This window comes from Anser brachyrhynchus (genome assembly GCF_964034855.1).
Source record: "Anser brachyrhynchus genome assembly, chromosome: 11".
NCBI classification, from domain to species: Eukaryota; Metazoa; Chordata; class Aves; order Anseriformes; family Anatidae; genus Anser; species Anser brachyrhynchus.
Genome location: NC_137706.1, coordinates 3,877,532 through 3,898,117, shown reverse-complemented (window position 1 = coordinate 3,898,117; position 20,586 = coordinate 3,877,532). Strand labels below are relative to the sequence as shown.

At 38.4% G+C, this 20,586-nt stretch overlaps 2 protein-coding genes across 4 annotated transcripts in view; one reads left to right on the top strand and one right to left on the bottom strand.

Annotated features, from left to right (window-relative positions):
* Positions 1-20,165, top strand: part of LOC308176248 (uncharacterized protein) — a 26,514-nt gene extending 6,349 nt beyond the window's left edge. The window contains exons 5-12 of one of the 2 annotated variants that reach the window (XM_080551763.1): positions 1,134-1,203; positions 4,369-4,404; positions 6,987-7,095; positions 8,219-8,268; positions 10,218-10,338; positions 11,022-11,094; positions 13,873-14,068; positions 20,110-20,165. In XM_080551763.1, coding sequence (XP_080407889.1) covers positions 7,090-7,095; positions 8,219-8,268; positions 10,218-10,338; positions 11,022-11,094; positions 13,873-14,068; positions 20,110-20,134 — 471 coding nt within the window. In that variant the 5' untranslated portion in view covers positions 1,134-1,203; positions 4,369-4,404; positions 6,987-7,089 and the 3' untranslated portion in view covers positions 20,135-20,165. Of the gene's footprint in view, positions 1-1,133; positions 1,204-4,368; positions 4,405-6,986; positions 7,096-8,218; positions 8,269-10,217; positions 10,339-11,021; positions 11,095-13,872; positions 14,069-14,387; positions 16,775-20,109 lie in introns of those variants that run through there. The other variant, XM_080551764.1, reaches the window with a different exon arrangement.
* The window catches only part of TEX9 (testis expressed 9), a 39,834-nt gene continuing 37,986 nt past the window's right edge, over positions 18,739-20,586 (bottom strand). For both annotated transcript variants that reach the window (XM_080551744.1, XM_080551742.1), the window contains exon 12: positions 18,739-20,556. In XM_080551744.1, coding sequence (XP_080407870.1) covers positions 20,350-20,556 — 207 coding nt within the window. In that variant the 3' untranslated portion in view covers positions 18,739-20,349. The remainder of the gene's footprint in view (positions 20,557-20,586) is intronic.

Here is a 20,586-nt window from a genome sequence, read left to right as displayed (position 1 = left end):
ATATTAAGAAAGAAAAAAAAAAAGAAGAAAAAAGAGCCCAGCAGTCTATCTTTCCCACTGCAACAGTAGGCAGAACACTGTGACTGTACAGTAATGTCATAGAGCAACTGTTCAGGCTTTTCCATTAACTGCCCAGTAGAAGCTCTAGAGGAAGTTACTGAAGCTGAAAAGAGGTAAAAGAAAAGCAGATCTAATCATTTAAGTTTCACAACAGCATCCTTTAAAATTCCACTGCATTCTGCTTCAGGTGCTTATATTTTTACCATTACCATCACCAGCAAGGTCTGTGTTACAGATTGTGCATGACTAGAAAAGTTATAATGTAAATGCTGATCAAAAAAATTACAAGAAGAACTATTTTGTTCTGCACATAATTGTGCTAATAAACTTATTTGACTAGGAACATGTATATGTAAGGAAAGATTCCTAATGCATGTGCTGAGCTTGAACAAAGAAGTTAGCAGCCACTCTATTGATTGCAGAAAGGTTCTGTGTCTGCACATGCTGTTAAGGTGAAGCAGACAAGCCATTACGGCATGTGTATGGATAGCTACAGTAGTTGCCTATAAAACAATAGCATATTCATCTTTGCAGCCTTTTATAGACTGCTTGAATATGTGGTGGGGTAAATGAATTTGCAAGGTTAACCAGCTGCATTTGTGAAATGTAGACATGTTGAACTAGATGTGATTTGAGATGTAAGAACTAAGGTCTCTACAGGCAATCCAGGCAAGAATTTCTCCTATTTCTGCAGAAGCAAGAGGGTAATTTTTTTAACGATACAGTATATTTTCCAAAGTATGGCTGAGAATCTGGATCAAGCTCTTTAAGGTTCGACTAATTCAGTAATGAGTTAAGACAGCTTGGTGTGCAGTAGCTGTACTTATAATAGAGTCTGTAACCACTACAACAAGATACTAGCAAAATTGGAAATAGGAGTAATTGGACCACCTTCAGACTTTAAAAAGCTCTTTGCAAAAGAATAAAGACAGCAACTGTAGAATATTCTGGTTTTCCTAAACTTATATTCAAGAGTCTTGATGTCAAAGAAACATGATACGCTTATTAAATATGCTATAAAATACTGTATGAGATGGTTGTTATCTAATATATTTTTTTCTCCTTAATTTCAGCTGAATGTATGTTACTGCAGCTTCAAAACATCTGGGTACAGCATTTTTTTTGTTTTCTGCACCTGCAAGTGTAAGTACACACATAAACAAAAAAGAAATTAAGTCTTTCACAGAGCCAGAGAGGAAAAACAACAACAACAACAACAAAAAACAGTGAGCCATGAAGCTCAGGGGAGCAGTATGACAAGTGCTGAGCTGTAAACAAGCTTGAGAGGGATTTAATTCTTATGACAAGCGCCAGTGGTAGAATCTCACATGGACTCAGCATATGCACACATTTCAGAGGAGGAATCACAGAGGAGTTAATGCAAATGTAAAAAAGCTTAGAGCACATCAGCCTATACTGTTCTAAAAATAGCTTCACAAATCAGGATGAGCTAGGGTTGTAATTATCTTGATTTTTCAGAATTTTGCCACTTGTAAGGAGGTTTCTGGTTTCACACTATAATTAGACTTTATAACACAACCTGCAAACTCTTTGGGGCAGGGATTTTGACATTTGTAGGACAAGTATAGTACCTCATTTGATAGTATTTTCAGGATGATAGTACAATATAAAGGCTGAGTAATAGCTACATTCAGTTTTAAACAGGCTTATTTTAGGTCAGAAGCTTTTTTGGTTGCTGTTGTTTGTGAAGGAAAGAGAATCGAGTTATAATTTGGTATCCAAATTAAATTTTAAAAGCCCCTAATGCACACTTATTCCCTAATGGCAGTCACATCCTTTGTCTTTCATATATGCTTATTACTTCCTTATTACTCTAGCAGCATTCTGAGAAGTACATACTGCAAACCATACCCTGCAGTCTGTACTCAAGCACATTTCCCCATGGTATTTGATGAGTTCGTGCTGCAAGGTGTAGCCAGTTTTTACGTAACCTTCAGGCAGGTTTGAGATGAGTAGCATGCTCCCTGTGCTCCAGCTGCTACACAGGTTTGACTTATTTAAGGAACCAGAGCAGTGCTCTCTTCACCTTACATCTTCAATCAAGCTGCTTTCTTTTCTGCTTTCCTCAGTCTGCAATAAATTACTTTAAAGGTTAAATTTACTAGCAATGGATTAATAATCCTAGGAGGTATGGTTTTGGATTGTCTGCAGGCTGGGCCAAATTCTGCTATGCTTGGCTGTAGCTAGCTAAAACTTTTTTTAAACCATACTTTAGATTTCGTAGCAAAAGGAGGCAGTCTCTGTGAAAAAGGAGTCTCTTAAACCCCATCATTCTTTCTCGATTCCAATTGACAATTGGAAGGAGATAAACTGTCAGTTGCTGAAGTTCTATTATGTTTTTAATTGGGTTTTATATACAGTTTTATAATACCAATATTTGTGTTTTTAAATAAGAGATTTTTTTCATGACTCTGCAAATTTGGTGTGCAAATTACCTTTCATTTGCGTAATGTAAATACCCAGTTTTTTACCTTGTTTCTAGATATGTGTTTTGGACATCCCATGTACTACAAATGATTGAAAAAGGCTTTGTATTTGCAGTTGGTATGAATAACCTTCAAAATAACAATTAAGAGGTGTGTCTTTACAAGCAGAAACTCTTAGCAAGAAAAGTTAAAGCTGTTCTTTCCCTTGTCTCTCACAAACACAATAATATATTTTTCAGTTTTAAAAATACTTTTTTAATTCTGATTTTTAGTTTTATTAGTTTTCTCTTAAGAAGTAAGTATAAAAGAAGCTAATTTTGTTTTGAAGTAAGTATTCTAATGATTTGCAAAACTGTAACCTGTAATTATTTGCTTTACTGATCTAAAATTACCTGGGTAAATCAATATATGGGAGAAGAGCAGAATATCAAAATCCCCCCCCCTTTTTTTTTTAACGAGGGGACTAAAAAGAAAATTTTTTAGCTACCTGTTTGTTACCAGAAAAAAATGGAAAGACCTGGCTTGAACTATCCAGTATTTGCAGAACTTTTAGAAGTTAGGTCTAAATAAAGGTTTGAATATTAATTTCAACTTAACAAACATTAATATCTAAGCACCTATGAATCTTGAAATTTAGATCCCAATGTACTTTGGATACTGTAATATTTATTTTCTTTTTAAATTTTGAGAATAGTGCTGCATACTGTAGAAACCTATGTAGCTATTTCCCCATAATTTGGGGTCTTTAAAGTGTTCTCATGTGAAGTAAAGACAACAGTTTTCACACTCAAAATGCAGTTCAAGATTTAATATCTGATCTAAACAAGCGAGTTATGGTGACTACATTTATACTGTAATCCTTTTAAAGGAGCATTGTGCCTCTTTCAGCAACTTGTTCTTTATTTCTGGCAAGATAAATTATATCATTTTTCTGAAGAGAGTCTGAAGTGCTACATGATATGTAATGGCCTAGAGGGTCTTGCATTAAAGTAGGTTGAACTGTTACTTTACATGCTTTATGGATTCCTGATTCTCCAATATCATAACTTTCGCCACCAAGAGAAGGTCTAAGTATCTCCTATTAATTTTCAGAATTAGAGTGGATTCTAATGTTCTACTTGTCTTGCAGAATTACACTGAAGATAGAGGAGGGTTTAGTGGTTGATTATGGGGTCATCCATATATGTCTTCTAAATTGATGTGGGTAATCCAGACAACACTTGTTTACAGACCACTGGATAAGCGTCTCTGCCCATGATTGGTTTTGTGGGTTACAGCTGCTTGTAAAGCACGCTAAATAAGCTACATCTCTCATGTATTTTTTTTTCCTGCTTTTAATTTCCTCTATTTTTTTACTTTTCCAGTACTTGTCCTTCTATGTGTGCAGTAGGAGCATAGAGGAGTTGTACTGGAAGGACACTGAATATTGTATGTGGCAATAGAACTGCTCGTTGGTTGTCCTGGGATTATGATCTATTGAAGACAATAGACAAGGCCTGTCGTAGGCTGCTGTGTCTTAGGGTTTTCTGTTATTTTTAATATCTTTATCTAGGTAGTGATGACTAGATACGTACTTTGATTCTTGATGTCAGCCTTGCCTTTCTTGTTGTGGAGGACAAGAAAGCCCCTGCTCACCCTGAGCTTTGAGTGAAGAGTGGGTATGTGAACACATATATAGTAAGCAATTAAAATGCAACTGTGTACTACACTACATTATTCTTACGATGTTTTTGTGTAGTATAGGGATAGACAATGACAAATAATGTGTGTATATATGGCTGGTGTTTTGTAATCTTTCTGTACAGCCTGGTTTGCTTAATTTTATAACCTGATTGAACTGAAGTTGTTTTGTCTCTTTCAGTGGTAAAACATTGTATTTTGAAGAAGGGTTACTGAGGTAAGAGATAATTTGTAGTTATTCTAGACTTCCTTGTGCTTGAGTACTTTGCAGTGGGAGCTGTGTGTGCCTGCCAGCCTGCCTCTCAGACCTTTCTCTCTTTCACCTCTTGTGTAGCCAGGACAGCCGATGGAAGGAGCAACTCCAGGCCAATCCTACTGCAGATGTCATTGTTTCATTTCCAATAATCTTAGCAAAAAGACTGCTCCTTTCATAGTAGTGGGGATAATTTCTATAAACAAGGCAAATAATTGATCCTCTACAAGGGTTTCCTTTTTTTTTAATTAACAAAAAAATAAAAGCTGATTGAACTCCGGTTTCGTATATTTTATTATGAACCTAACTGACCCTTCTAGTGCTATAACTAGAAATAAATGGACAGCAAGCTGCCAGTTTATATGGCTACTTCAAATAGCTTACAGTTTAAATCCTGCTTGCGCTACATTTAAGAGTGAGATGACTTCTAATCCTCTGGCTGTGTATGTTGGTCTGAATAGTCAAAAGGCTGAAATACTACATCTTACTCTGCTTGTACAAAAGAGAGATTTCTCAGAGTGAAAGACTTATTCTGCATGATGAAAATGAGAATTGCCAGAATACAAAATTATTCTAAACTCATTGGCTGGGATTAAAACTTGCTTCATTATTTTCAGCCCTCTGTGGATGCACAGGCCAAACATCAGTAACCTGCAAGATTTGTTAAAGGCTTTACTATTCTAATTCCCACTGGGGTATTTTAATGGCAGCTGTTAAAATTCTCAGACTGGAGCTTCACATCCGTATTCCCTTCCTCACAGACACCTGTAATGGGTTTCATCTGTTTTCTTTGTTATTCCCTCTGCTCATTTAAATGTAATATGCATTTCTCATCACACCACTGGATTAACTTTTATATAAATTACTGAAATGCACAGATACACACACACATGCTTATCCCAGAAGAGCAGAGGATAGGATTTTGGGCTCGAGTATAAAGCTGGCTAAAGAAAAATACTGTAGTAAAATCCTCATGCCTTTCTTTAAAACAAAAGAAAATTTGTATTATGTGGCCAGTAAGGTGAGGCCTTTTGAAGCTTCTCCTGAAGTTATCTTCCATGTTCCCTCAGAAATGAATGCCAGGAATGAAGAAACTCATTCCATTTATACTTTTGCTGTGTTACTACCAGTCACATGGTCTTTCTACCTCTTCCCTGCATTCCCTCTTTCTCATTTATATTGGGTAGAATCATGGCTTTGCTATCTTTTTCTTGGGATGAGTTGGCCAGATATTGGGAGGGTATTGTATTGCCTCAGGGATTATTCATTTCTAGGACCTTTATTCTGCAAATGATGTATTAATGGAACATGCTAATAGGTGTTTTAACCTGATACCTGATTGAAATTCCAATTGAACCTGCCTTGATTCATCTATGACATAAGCAATTCAAGGGTGCCAGCCTTGCATTTGCACCTGAATTAACTCAAAAATAACTTGTGTACAGTGGTTGTTAAAGCTGAGGCAGGGTTGCTGAGCAGTCTGAGACAGTGATGTTAAGCTATAAACTTTCTGCTGCCACAGCTGTTCTTTGCAACACCTCACTCTGCACTTTAAAGTCACGTTGGTGAGTCTCCACTACTGGAGTCCCAACAGGGATCACAGAATAGATACAGCTCATGAATTAAAGGTATGAGATCAGCTGAGATGTAGTCATTAAGAATTTAATCTGCAGAAGATGCATGCTGCAGTGCTGGTCAAATTCAGTTTTAGTAGGAGGCCAGGCTTCTATGAATCTTATTTAATTCCCTTTCTCAGTGAGCAGGGAGCAAAAAAAAATATAACTTAATCTAGATGAGTCAGTGTTATCTACCTCTTTGCAAACACTCTTCCCAAATGAGCAGTGTTGCCCACTTAGCTGGAAGAAAGGCCTGCTGTGATGAGACTGCTATCTTATTTCCTTTTACAACCTGTATATGAGGCTGGCAGGCTGTTCTTTCGTCAGTCAAGCATTGCTCTTGGGATAAAATAATATTATGGATTTGGATGAAGATGTGGTCCTTGTAGCTGTTGACAAGGATGGGAATTACGTGAGACTGGTAAATGGTGTAGTGGTCTTAGGAGGAAAAATGCTAGTGCAAAAATGTGAAATACTCGGTTTGAACAAAACCAGTTCTGCTTTGCCCTGATTTTTTGATTTTAGTTACTTAAGGAACTAGAAATAAAATCCTGCTATTATAACTACGCAACTTTGGCATTTTAACTCCCAACACTTACTGCTGTTGTTCATTTGCACTACAACTGCGTGCAGAGGCCCAATCCAGATTTATAGTTACTTTATATGCCTAGCTAACAACAGCAACAAAAAATCCTGTAAGAAGTTTGCAGTGGGAGGTTGGAGAAAAGCATTATTTTAAAGGAACAAAATCAGAAACATGGAGAGCAAGCAACCTCCTAAAATTAATCCCCAATGAAAATCAGATGAAGTAGAGTTTACATGGTACTTCTAGCAGAGCTAGAAAAAAAGCCTTTCCTTTACAGTGTTTTCATTTACGAGGCCTTTTCCAACCAAACCATGTAACCATAGTTTAATATTCAAAATACACAGGGAGAAGCAGCAATCAGATAGAACAGAAGATGTATTTTAGAATAGTACCAACAACTTCAGCATTACCAAAAAAAAGGTTCCTACAGTGTACTTTGTGTGAAGAATGAAGGTATGTTTTGAATCTTGCTTTTATTTGGATGTTGTAAAATTCAATCATATGTGCATATTTAACTAGGAAAAAAATGGCATCTTACAGAAGGTCTTTATCTGTCATACCTTAAAAGCAGAGAAGAGTATCTAATAATAAAAAAATGCTATTTTTAATAGACTACTATAAAGTTGTTACCTGTGCGTAAAGCATAAAGAATAATGCTATCTTGTTATAATGTGTCAAAATACTCTTTAATGAGGAAAGGTATATAAAATGCACAGAGCAGGGTACAACAGCTACTAATACCTTCATTATTGTCTGTCAAAAAATGACAGTGCTATCAGTAAATGAATGAGCTCGAAGGAATAAACAGACAGCTTGTAGAAATTGCTTTCACAGTGATCTCTAACCACAGAAGATGCAGTTTAAGCCTTCAAATTTCAGTGTAGTCCTTTTGGCAATAGCAACGTATGAATATGTTAGGTGTCAAAAATGTTCTTCTGTTTTCTGTAGTTAGGGACTTGGAGTGTTTTTTTGGATTTAAATAATCTTCATGAAATATAAGTACATTCTGCCCACTAAAAAATTGCTTAGCCACTAGCATTATTCTGGACTGCAGAATTCAACCTACTAATTACACTTTAAACAAGTACACTTGTGGGGTTTTGTCCTTTCGGAATTAATGGACCTCTTTGTCTTGCTTGAGGCATATCAGAGTGATACCATGAACAAAATGCTAATCTGACCCTTGGTTCCAGGACTTGTTTCTTGGGCTTCAGCATAATATTTTTGAGGCTCGTTCCAGTAATAAATTACAGTTTTAATGATGGTTCTGCTAACATATGGCAAGTATAAAACACTTTTAATAGTTTAAGCAACATAGCTTCCATTAAACCTTTGCAAGGACTAAAGAACAGTAAATTAACAGCCCAATTATTCATTTGTTGTTCCTTGCTGGATTATTTAACACCTTTCTCTTTCCTGCTTTAGTGAATAGTCTATGTTAGAAATACTATTACTAATCCAGTTACCAAATCTTCAACCATATTTATTGCTCCATTTATTTTACATCTGTACATGATGTTTACCTGAGAAGCAATGAGGGCAGACTCAATTTCTTCTGAATTAATATTTTTTCAAGCGCCTGCCCAAACTGATGATGTTTAAACCAGGAGAATTTAAAAAGATGAAGTAAGAAACTCATGAAAATTTCTATAGAGGAGCAGTTTTTTCTGACTTCTAACAGCCTAATTATTTATGAATTTAAAAGTAAAGTTTGCCTACTGCCAATACCTTCCTGAGTTTAATGTTCTTGGTTGTGCTTCTGATCTTGTGGTTAGCTTGTGCTCTTACGAGAAAACTCACTGCTGTACAGAGCACAAGATTAGCAAAGGCTGAAAGCATGACAACTCTGGTAACAAGAATATGTATCTGTAGTATCCCTTAGAAGTAAGACTCTGGCTAAAATATCTGATTTTTCTGTACACACTTTGAAAGACAAAATCTTTGCTTAATGGTTGAAGATTGAAGTCTGAGACATGGGGAAAGAGAGAGCAGGGGAAAGGTGACAGTTTATTTTAAAAAGGCACATTCCAACCTTTACTTAGTTTATGTCTATTTTATACAGTTTAAATTAGCTAAATTTTGGTACATTTGTTGTAATGTACTTATCCAAGCAATCTGTCAGTTACCTAGTAGTGTTTATTTACAGATTGAATTCTGGTGCCATCATCTGTTGAGAATGTATAATGGCAACATGGGCAGACTGGGATCCTAAAACCATCTAGATTACATTTATATTGCTTGTTTCACATATAACTTCAATTCTTGTACTTACAGAAAGACATTACATATGCTATTTAAAAAAAAAAAAAAGTTGTCTATGCAATGGAGCAGTCATTTTCTGTTGGGTTGGATATCACGTGTGAAAACTAGTAACAGCAAAGCAGAAGTTTTACAAGGAGATGAACTACACAATGTGAACTTTATAAGTGCATGTGTAAAGTTGATTTCATGTAGCCACTTTATCAAAAACTACTGTCCCTGAAATTTTACAGTGAGAGTATGTGTTGTAGTTATTCTGTTTGGAAACTGTTACTCTTTGGAATATTTTTTGGAAACTGTTTTGTTTTGGTAAAGAGTTTCTGACCTGCAAGAACAAAGCTATTTGAAAGCAGTAAAAACTGCTTGAATTCTGCAGCTCTAGATACTGGAGCTCAAGCTCTCATTCTCTTTCCTGGGAATAAACTGTCCCAGCAGTATTCTGTGTTTTTGTCAATACTAGCATCTGCAGAATGGAGTGTGACTGATTTATTTGCTTTAGCAAAAAGTGTGTATTTAAATTCAGAAGATCATCCAGTGGCAAGAAGATTCAATGGGTCTTACTTGCTGGTAATAGATGCCTACAGTGTATCAGACATCTCTAGGTGTGAGGTGTGGTAGTAGGAAGGTTCCTTTCTACATTTGTAGCTTATTGCCACTGGATTATAAACTTTCCTTTATTCGTAGGTTCAGTCTCAGGCTCAATTTACCAAGTTAATGTTTATTGGAGTCCAGCAAAAGAAATAAGTATGCAAGTGGTGGAGAGATGTCTGGAGTCACACGTATTAGAACGAAGAGCAACATGTGGTTATACCTCAGGCCTAAGTGCCTGAGGTTTGTGGGTGAAACTCATCTGTCCAAAGATGTCTGCATCTGCGCTGATCTTTTTCTGGTAACAGCCAGTGAAGAGAGGTGCTGACATGCCCTCACCCTCCGGTAGACATAGCAGGCAGGTGGATCTGCTGCTTTCTCTTGGCAGTAGCAGGAGCTCTGACAAATTCAGCTGGAGATGCTACCTTAATGGTCTGAACTTTGCTAAAAAAGTATCCCATACAATATATCCATGCTGTTGCCAGATTGCTGCTGTAGAGAAAGAAACTCCATGATGAATATCCACAAAATCCTTAGCAACAAAATATTTATATATCAGTTATAATTCAGTGAAAGATGTGTGCTGCACTTTAAGCTACCCAAGTGTACTCAAAACTTGTTGCTGATTTTTGCAGTCTCTTAATCTTCCTGTTTATTCCGTGCTTCATTAAAGTCAATCTCTGCTGGACAAACTGTCACTCAGGCTAGGCCTGTCCTGCTGTCTGCAGTCTCTGGGGAGCACCCTTCATCCTGATGAATGGTCTATTAGGAGAGCACGTCAAAGAGAAACCCTCCTTGAAGCTAAATAGATTACAGTCTCTTCCTTCTGAACAATCTCAGCGGAATGGGGTAGGCACAATCACTAAAGCGGATTTAGAGTAAGACACTTTTTCTTCAGGATGGGAAATTGCTCTGAGTTTACAAAGATACAGATTAATTCTAGTAAATGTATAAAGGGAAAATTCACAGCATTAAGCTCTTGCCACCAGAATGGGCACAGTGTGTTGTCCCAGAAACTGCTGAACTTGACTTGTTCTTGTTTTTTTTTTTTCATGGAGTTGGGGAAACGCTAGGGAGAGGAGGATGAGCTCAGTTATCTTCCTCTGAGATGAGCGGACTTGTAGCAGAGGTTGGCTCAGTTCTCCTTCAGGTCCTTGGAAGCCATACCAAGCTCCCGAGGCTGGTCCTGGCCTCCAGGCACTGTATTGCAGGGATTGAGTGTAGTGCCCAGGGTCACGCTGCAGGATCCTTCCCTACACATACATGCACCAAGGCTCTGACTGGGTAAACAGAGATTTAGTTGGGCCCCAGGATCCAAAGTGCTGTGTGCCTTGTAAACTTAATTAAAAAGATGTTAGGTGCAAAAGCTTGGCTGAGGGGGAGGTTTACTGTGTATTTATGAAAGTATGTAAAGCTTGGCTCCCTGTAAGCCTTGCCTGGTGGTGGTGTTTTTCCATAATAAACTGCTGCTCCTGTAACCCATGTTTTTGTTCTTTTCCTCTCGCTTTCTTTTCTGCTGGTGCCTCGGGGAGGGCTGGCCAGGTGCTGAGCAGCCAAATGTTGCCAGTGACCAAAACTCAATCCCTGCAGGTGGGCATGTGAAAGGTATGCACTGCTCAAAAATGCCATTTTACTGTTCCTAAATGCCCTTAGAGTCTCTCTCCTTTCCTTTTGTAGGCTTCTCAAGTCTTTTTTGTAAGAGCTATTTAAAAAAGAGAGAGCATTTATATACATACACATGTATTTTTTTGCTTCACTGGAAATCGGGATGCCCTCAATGATTTTACAACACTGGCTCATATTTTTCTTCTAGTACTCACAAAACTGATGCTTTTGGTCAAAAGAATATTCCTTTTGTTAGGGTAAACTTAGCCAGACCTCTCAAATTTTAAATATTAATAATTGTACTACCACATCCCTTTCTCTGTATTACTGAGTAGGGATGAGGAGGAAACCCATTCAGAACTTTTCCCCACATATATCTGTGTCCTGAACATCCTTTTCTGATGGCAGCAAAAGTCTCCATTTATCTGGTCTTGAGATTATTTGCTGTTCTGTGGATGTTTGATATGTTGCAAGGGTGTGCATGGGAAAGGGAGAAGCCTGTGTGAAGAAGAGGCAGAGGCGATCCTGGTGCTTTGGTTTTGGTCCTTGCAGGAATTAATGTTTGAAGTTCTGATTTTCATCCCTGCTGGACCCAAGAGAAGTCCAACAAAACTGTCCCACTTCTGTCAGCACCAAAGAGGGTGGCAAGTCCTTATTGGTGGTGCTTGTGCGAAAATGAGTCTGAGGGGGATTCTGCCAGACTCTCTTGTGAGGCGAGTGGCTATTTCCCTGAGAGAAGATAGAAGAGGATTATTCTGAGTGACGTTAACTTTAAACAAATTAAATGAATATCAATTCGCTTTTTCTGGTAGAGCATCTTCATGAAAGAAGGAAAGTAATAAGATAACAAGGTAATAAACAGCAAATGCAACATTACTTTTAGTGAAAGGCTAAGCAAATATAATAGATTTTTTAATAAGAGTAATAAAAAAACATGTTGAAAACTTGTGTAATCACATGATGTTAGTGTTTCTGAACTGCATCTTGTTTCTTGCAGCATTAATATATGCTCTGTCTGCCTGGGAATATTTGGTAGACAATGACTGCAATGATAGTACAAAAGTTGAAAGAGGTAACACAAGGGAAAGGGTGTTCTGGAAGACTCTTTTCAACTCTTTCTTTTGTTGTTATTTATTTAAATGCAAATTTTTTAGGAAAAAAAAAAGCCCAAAATCTGATAAATATTCAGTAGCCTTGGTGGATTCATGAATGTGAAGCTGTATGGAAACCATGAGTCATACAGGAAGTTGTCCAGGAAGACAGAACACTTTTGATATTTTGTAAGTTAAAGGAAGAGCAACCTTATGAAATAAGCCAAGGCCTATAGCATATTTTTAGAATCTTTTAAGAATAAATAGTGTGGGAAAAAAATCCCTTTGGTTATCTTCAGGCAGACCTAAGCGGTACTGAATCCGGACAGCTATAATTAGTGCAGCCTTCTGCTTTGAGATCTGTGAATGACAAGGGCCTGGTATCTTATTGTTAGAAAAGCAGGTTGTTGCGAGGTCTGGGACCAGGTCATCATGCACAATTGAAGTGGTGAGCATGGTATCTAGCAGTGTCATTCTGCTGTGAATGTACTATTTCACGTTCAGTAGAAGTAGCCCTCTCTTGGCTGAGATCATCTTCCAGGACTGGACATGGTCTGATGCAAATAGATGGAAAACCTCATCTTCCCTTTCTGTCCCTTGGTAAGTCAGTGCTTGTACAGGGTGGCTTTCACTCCCTGAGCAAAGCACAGTAAAGATGTGGCTTCTCCACGTGACTCCTGAAAAAGGAATTAAAACTTCCTGCAGTGCTGGGGTCCTCAGGAGTCTCTCAGCTTTCCTGTGTTGGTCATGAACAGGGTATGAGACTCAGCTCCTTCACCTGAACAACATTATGGCATGCTCTAAATATGTTAATTCTTTAAGACATTAAGGTTAAAACTTACTCAACCTCTTTAAAATTGTCACTGTTTCCAAGGTATCAACAACAAAAATATTTCCTGAAAGAGAGCTACAGAAAAGCTTGGATGCATTTTTACTGCAAGTGTCATGAATGTCATGTTATTTCACGGCTTTATTTTTAAGCATCTTAATTACTGCTTCTACTTACACTTAGAAGATTACCAACTAGCAAGGATTCTAAACTTTGTTCAAGTGAAATTGACATAGCATAAAAAGAACTCACAGAAAACATCTTTGGGATGTAGATGTAACAAAAATATGTGCTTTAGCATTTATTGTGTCTTGGTATTTTTATCTTTTCCTCATGTTCCTACCCTGTCTCATTATGAGTTTATTACAAGGGCTTTGCATACTCACAGTACACTATGAGTAACTTTGTTTAACTTTATTGTTATTATATAAGATAACTTGCAAATTCTGCTTATTTTATTGTTAGATTATAAATTTTGAGCAATATTATTTAGAAAAAGTGTCAACAAATGTCAAGGGTTTTTTGTGTTTTTACTCAGATTATTTTTCTGTATACTACCTTAACAGTCATTTAGCACAGACTAGGACTGGCCAGAAAATTCATACTCAAGGAAGGAAGGATTCATGCCATTTTGGTATGAAAAACATCTTATTTTTTCACTACTGCTTTAGGAAAAAGAAACAAATTCTCTGATGCAGCTGAGGGCAGAGAAGGTGGATTTTCTACATTTAGGACTGCTGGGTATTGAATTTATTTAAGATCATGTACTGTTTATGACATCTAACTTTATAGTTTCAACTCTCATATCGCACTTTGAAAGCACATTTTGAGTATTGTTGTTTGCTTTCCTGCTTACAGTTTGGGGCAAGCTGCTGCAAAACTCCTTGACACTATGCCCAAGCTTAAGGTGTCCAGAGGAGGACTTGTGCAGGCGTCTCCCTTCTTATGTACACCTTGCGTCTGGACTGGGTTGGACACCATTCTCTTCTGCTTGTGCACAGAGTAACAGGGTGCTCTCCCATGACTCACTAATCCAGCCTGGGAGCCAAGCAAGGTGGGTATTTGCTTGACAAGCTGCCTGGAAGGCAAAGATAATCTAATTTTTATTTTATTTATTGGGGGGAGGGGAGATCCATATTTTCAAATATTGACATTTGTTAGAAGATCTTTCTTCCTTCTTTCTCCTTCCCTAAACTAGGTAAAAAAAAAATATACAAATTTATAGTCCTTAGTGAAACTGGCACATTACATAACAAGTAGGCGAGAACGAATTGTTCATTTCAAGTTAGTTTTAAAAAAGGAAGAAAGTACTTTTTTCTTAAAAAAGAGAGTGAATCTTGCAGTCTAGATAACAGGAATTTTGTTTTATGCAGCTGCTAGTGAGGAGTCTGATGTCAAAATGCACTGGTACATGTAAGTAGAAATCAATAAACATGAATTATTTAGGAGACAGGATAAAAATGGGTGAGTATTAAAATAGAACCAATTCACTGTATAAGCACTAAGGAACGTGTTTGAATTCCTGGCAATTTTGCAGCAAATCCATTTAGAATCTCAATTTATGTGCATACAACCAAAGTGGAAGTGAATATTTCATTATCTAAATGTAAATGAATTATATATAAATTTTAACTAAACTGCATGAGCTAACTGTTAAAGATCAAGTATCTTAAGTTAGAATACCTGTGGCATATAAAAGCAGAAGTATCTAGCTGGATGGTGTGACAATAAGGAGCAACTGTATTTCAAATAACAAGCAAGTAGAAATTGTGTGGGGTCAGTCAAGGAGCAGAGGGATTTGACTGACTAACAAAGTTTAAAACAACCTGGAAGGAAGAGATGAGACAGTTTAGGAGTGACAGCTCTCCCTGTGCAACTGGTAGAAGGTTTTAACGTTGCTTCAAGGTGGAGAAAAAAAATCTATAGTAGAAATGGTGGCAAACAAGACAGACTGAGTCAAGCAATTTACTCTGGTAGACACCAAATGCTTTTTTGAAGCTGTTCCAACCCAAGCCATTCTATGATACAATTCCGTGATTTCAAAAATGATCTCAGAACAAGCACCAATGGCCAAAGAAAACCAGAAGAAAGTTTCTGTGTTGGTGGGGCAAAGAAAAAGTCTCATTTAATTGAATCGAGTTGCCTAAACTTCTTTTAGGGAGGATGCTTATGTGCATATATAGAACTTATAGACAGCTAGAGACAGGACTAAGGCTCCTGCCTTGCAACACAGCACTCTGGCTGGGAGCATGGTGTCTCCTCCCTCTGCTCGGGGTATCCCTAAGAGCCCAGACTGCCCTGGGGCCCTCCAATAAAAATGGCCCATCATCTTAGAAAGCTTATGTCAGTCAGACCATGAGACCAGTACGGCTTTGTGATAAGCAGAGAGGCAGATGAGAATAATGGCAATTAGGTACCTGGGGAGGTGTGTTCAGTGATAGCCTTTAGGGGGTGGTGCTGTACCCATTCAAGTGCAGTACAGGTATAAACACACTAATCTGCTTGATGTTCCTGCTGTCCAAGTATGACAAGCATTGTTGCCAGCATGAGCAAAGCAGTAAGATAAAATAGCTTTCTGAATGCCATGCAGCAAATTACAGACAAAACCAGAATTTAGGCACACCTAATCCTTAGTCTGTCCAATCCTACTAATTGCTCAAAGTCTCTGTGTTGTTGTCACATACAAAAGGTAATTACATATTTGAAAATGTTCCCTGTTAGTTGCTTGGAGAGCTATTAAAGAACCCACATGCGAGGGATGAATGAGACTAAGTTTTTCCATTGTTCAGAAGAAATGCAGGATGGGCAAACTCTGTGTACAGAAATAGTGCTCTGAATAGCAGAAGAAAGATTTTAGTACCAGCTTTTACAGTGGAATTGACAAATGTGAGGATTATTAGTCCACAAAATGTAAGAAAATGACTGTGGATGTTCCAGCCCTTCAAGTGTTTAGAATCTCCATTATTTTCGGAGTCTGCAGGATTAGCCCCTGGTTTGCAAAGGAAAAGCCTTACCTGATAGGCTTTCAAGGAACATTCCTCTTGGAAGAAATAATTCAAACCATCCGTTCATTCTAGAGCGTTGTTAGAGACCTTCATCACTGTGCTGTAGATACTGGTTTCCTTGTGCATGGAGTGAATTAGTGCTATGTTTCAGCTGGATTTCATGATCGTATTATCCAGTCAATATTAAAATCCATTCATGCCAATCCTTTGAAATACCAACCTGTTGTGAATGCCATGTCATGCTCTGTGGGAGCTAGTTACATTATGAAAGAAACAAAATGTTTGTATGGTAGGCTGCTTTGAAATGCTGTACTCCTAGACAAGCAGGAGGGGGTAAAAAGGAAAAAAAATCTGAAAATCTCTGGGTAGGTTAAGTTCTAGCAAATTACTGATTTCTTAACCATATTATTCCCTCAAAGATGAAAACATCCTGTGTCTTTGTTCTGCTGCTGGAGTTGATCAATTTAACAAAGCTGTCCAAGCAAAGAATTAAACCTACTGTATGACTCTCACCACTGGGCACTGAGACTTGTGCAGGCGAAGAAAGCATATTTCTGCCTCCTCTGCCTGTCTGGTTCTTGCCATGACTTACCACAGCTCATATGTATGTGTTTTGCAGCATCATCAAAGTATGTACTTCTTATCATTTTCTAGCTCCATTAAAGTTTAAATTCAAAATCTCAAAGTTCCTTCTCGTGCTATTTCCTTAGCTTCCTCTCTTGTGATACGATTAAAACATCTCTTGCCCTATAATCACAGCTAAACGAAGCACATTGATACTGCTTTCAAACATATGTACTATCTAAAAGGCAAGCCTATGTAAAATATTTTTCAAATGAACTTTGTTAAAATTTCTGAAGTATAGTTGTATGTGAGATGGGGATTTCCTGTATATCCAACAGCAGCAGAAAAGTAGAAACTTTAATTACATATCCTATAAAATTCTTTGGGTCATCAACTTCAGGTGATGCGCCCTTATTAAAGCACTAAAATGTTTCTAGATTCATTGCAGTGAAAACAAAGTTGTCAACAGCAGTGTTCATCTACTAGGACAGCAAACTGATCACCAATTCCTACATGAGTAACAGAAAGGTTAAGAAAAAGGTCTTCAACAGGAGGACTTTTTTTTAGTCACAAGGGACAAAGGAGGAGGAAAAAAAAGACCAAAGAAAGTTATATACAGAGAAGCCATTTAATGCAGATTTACCATAAGGCAAGGTAACCATGCTTGAATGTTATGGACTGTAGAAACTCTATGAATGCATTGTATTTTAAACACTTAATCTGTTTTACAAACTATGTACATTCTTCTGCTAAATAAGATGAATTGGGATTCAAGAAGCAGCACATCCTGACAAATCTCCTCCTAAAGGCATCCATTAATATAAATCAACAGTAGCAATTTTGTTTGATCATTTATTTGTGAGAATCATTAAGGTTTATTAGCATAATTATTCCCTGTGGGACTTCATGCCACATAAATGAGAAATGGCATTATCAATATTTAAAAGATAAGTGTGTAATGTTCAGAGTACTTAAACAGTACTCTGCAGGTGGTGTCCAGCTGTAGCAAATTAGAATAGGTTTGATTTCTAAATTGTAGAAATACAATTTCGACTTAACTGTTCATTTCAGAAAGTACTAAGTTTGCATATCGTACAAAGCATAAATGCACAACCAAACTCTAGTTACTGCTTACATGAAGTGTGTATACATTGTCTTCTGATGTCAGGTGGCCAACTTGTCTTTATACGCCAAATGGGAAGCAAATGTCTTTTACTGGTCAAAGTCCTTTTGTTATTTTCTTTTTTCCTTTTTACAGTTCTATATGATAACCTTTCTCAGTGAAGGAAGAGAAGAACTTGCTGCCTCATCCTCCTATCTCCTTCCAAACCAAAGAGTAGTTATGGCATTGTCATATCTCCTCATCCCTACAGACAGCGAAGGCCCCTGCGTCCCTGCTGTAGCTCTGTGACCAAACCCAGCTGGTGCCTCTGCGCAGCTCTGTGATCATCTCAGTACTAGGAATGAGATGGTTTATGTGAGCATTTTTTGAGGCAGACAGAAGGGACTGACTGCTTAGCAAAGCCGCTTGGGTGAGATTGCCCCAGTCCTGCACCTGGGCAGGCTGCTGCCTGAGGCATGGCATGGGCTCCAAGCTCACAGCCTGCAGGGCAGGTGCTTTCAGGTTTTTGAAGGATGCCAAGGAGTTAAGAAGAGAGTATGTGGGAATATAAGTCCAATGATTTGAGAGAGGTCAGATGAGTGAACTGTCTTCTTGTGATCTGATCAGGGGGAAAACTGTGTCTTTTGTTCCTCTTGCTGCTGCTAGAGCAAGTGCCAAACAGCAAGCACAAGCAAGAGTGCCTGCTGCGTTCGGGTAGAGTTGCCAAAGGTTCCTGCACAGACCAGCTACCATCTCGGTTCTGCTCCATGTGAAATCTGTGCCCTGAGGGAACTGACAGCTCAGAGTCCAACGGTGGGTTGGGAAAGGACAGCTTTTGGGGCTGGGCGAGCCCCACATTTTGTGGCATACCTTCAGGGTGTGAGGTGGGGAGCGTGGTGCTGAGCTGCGGCCACGCAAGGAGGCCTCTCAGGCCCTCCCCATGGCTGCAGGCAGTGCCGCAGTCCCCCCAGCTATGCAGCCACCAGCACCAGTCTGTTCTTTCCAGGGACACAGCAACCAAGTCAGGGTGAGAGGCAAAGGGCTGGGAACACCTGGCAGCCAGGCCTCTGGGGGCTTCACCTGGTCTATAGCAGCACAGAGTAATTCACCAGTTCACTGGTGATTTTTTTTTTTTTTTTGAGCACAAAGTTGCTGTTTTATCAGCAGTGAAATGTGTCATTAACTATTGTGCCCTCTTCTTTTCTCTGAAGGCTTTTGAATAAAACATCAGGGAGCCTACTAAAGATGCCCCAGGACTCCTGCAGATGTCCCCACACGGGGCAAGGAAGCAGAGCCTTCACCAGCCCGGGGCTTTTTCCAGAACTCTGCTGAGCTGACTGGCAGGATGAAATGCCAGAGCAGGAGATGGACACAGGCTTTCACATTGCTCTCAGCCCTTTCTGGGGTTGTTGTTTGTTTTCTGTTTATAGTCCTTCGGTTGCCCTTCCCATTGTTTTAGTGATGTTGTGGCTTAGGGTTACAGTTACAGACTAGCTTCTTAAATACTTTGTTAGATGCTGAATTCTGAAAATGTCAGTTTTATTCTGTTTTCCCCTCTCTGCTAAACTCCCCTTTAAAGTTCCTCAGCTTTTACTTATACACAAATGTTAAAATGAACTCTTTGGAATTACTGTTTGGTGTGTCTTGCAGGAAGGAGAGGGGTTCTGCTTTCTTCTAGGCACATTTCTTGGTGCTCTTTTGCACTCAAATTAGAAATATATGCAAACACCTGGGCTTGGTGCTTCCAAGGAATTAGGCAGTCCAGGGAGCATGTGCCATCTCACCCTTTTACTGGGCACATACTTTACTATGGGGGCTAATACAGGGAGGAGGAGAAGAGTAAAGCTCAGCATTTGACAGATTTTTCTCAGTATCTTTTTCAGTCATGGAAACGATAAATATTCCTTCCAGAGTTGTGCTTTCTGATGGTAGTGCATTAAAAATGCTGGAAATGGAAAACATGACCAGGTAGAGTGCTTAAGAGGCAGGCAGAAGCTAAGTGCACGATGATGGCTGGGTTGAAGGCAATGACTGGTTTTCCTCTGAGACAGTCCCTTTCCCCATCTTGGCAGATGAGCTGGTTTCAGGATGGTCACTCAAATGTTTCTTTTGAACCCCATGCAGAAAAGACAATGAAAGATAAGAAAAAGTAGCATAAATGCAAGTTTGTTACTTAATCTCTGTTTCCAAATTAAATGCTGCAAATGGATCTTGTTATCTTGAAGGGCACTTCTTAACAGATAAATAGATCAGAGTGTTCACACAGAAGTCTGAGTAAGCTTCATACAACTGTCTTGATGAGCTTTTATAAGCAGAATTGTCATACCCATAAACATTTAGATTCTCAACTAAACATCGCTGCCCATTTTCATTACAAAGAAATCGGTCCTTTTGCTTGAACTCGTGATCTCAATTCTTTTTCAGTTTAACTGGGGGAACAAAAGTTTGAATTGAAGTGGATAAAGCTCTTGCTGCACAAACAAGAATGTCATAGTAGTTTTACGATCATCTTTACACAGAACTCTGTTCTGCCTAGGACATTTGCTTAAAAAAATGATTACAGGTAAAGCAGAAAGTCTGCTAATTGCATCTTGTATTTTCCCCTGTGTTTGCTAGTTGGATTAAAAAGAGCATGGTGGACATGGCTTTCAAATTATTTTTTAATCACTGAATGCTAGGAAAGTTGTGCCAAATGCACTTGAGAAATTCTCTGCTCCATAACCTGAGGAGATCTACTAGCCAGGCAGGCAGTTGGCAGGAAAGTTCAGACTGTGTTGTGTGCTGTAAAAGCTTGTTTCCCAGCTCACTGAATGGAACACAATTCTGTTGGCTGTTGTACAAAATTTGGCTGACGTTGATGGTATAGGTATCCTGAAAAAAAAGACAGCAATTATAAGAAGC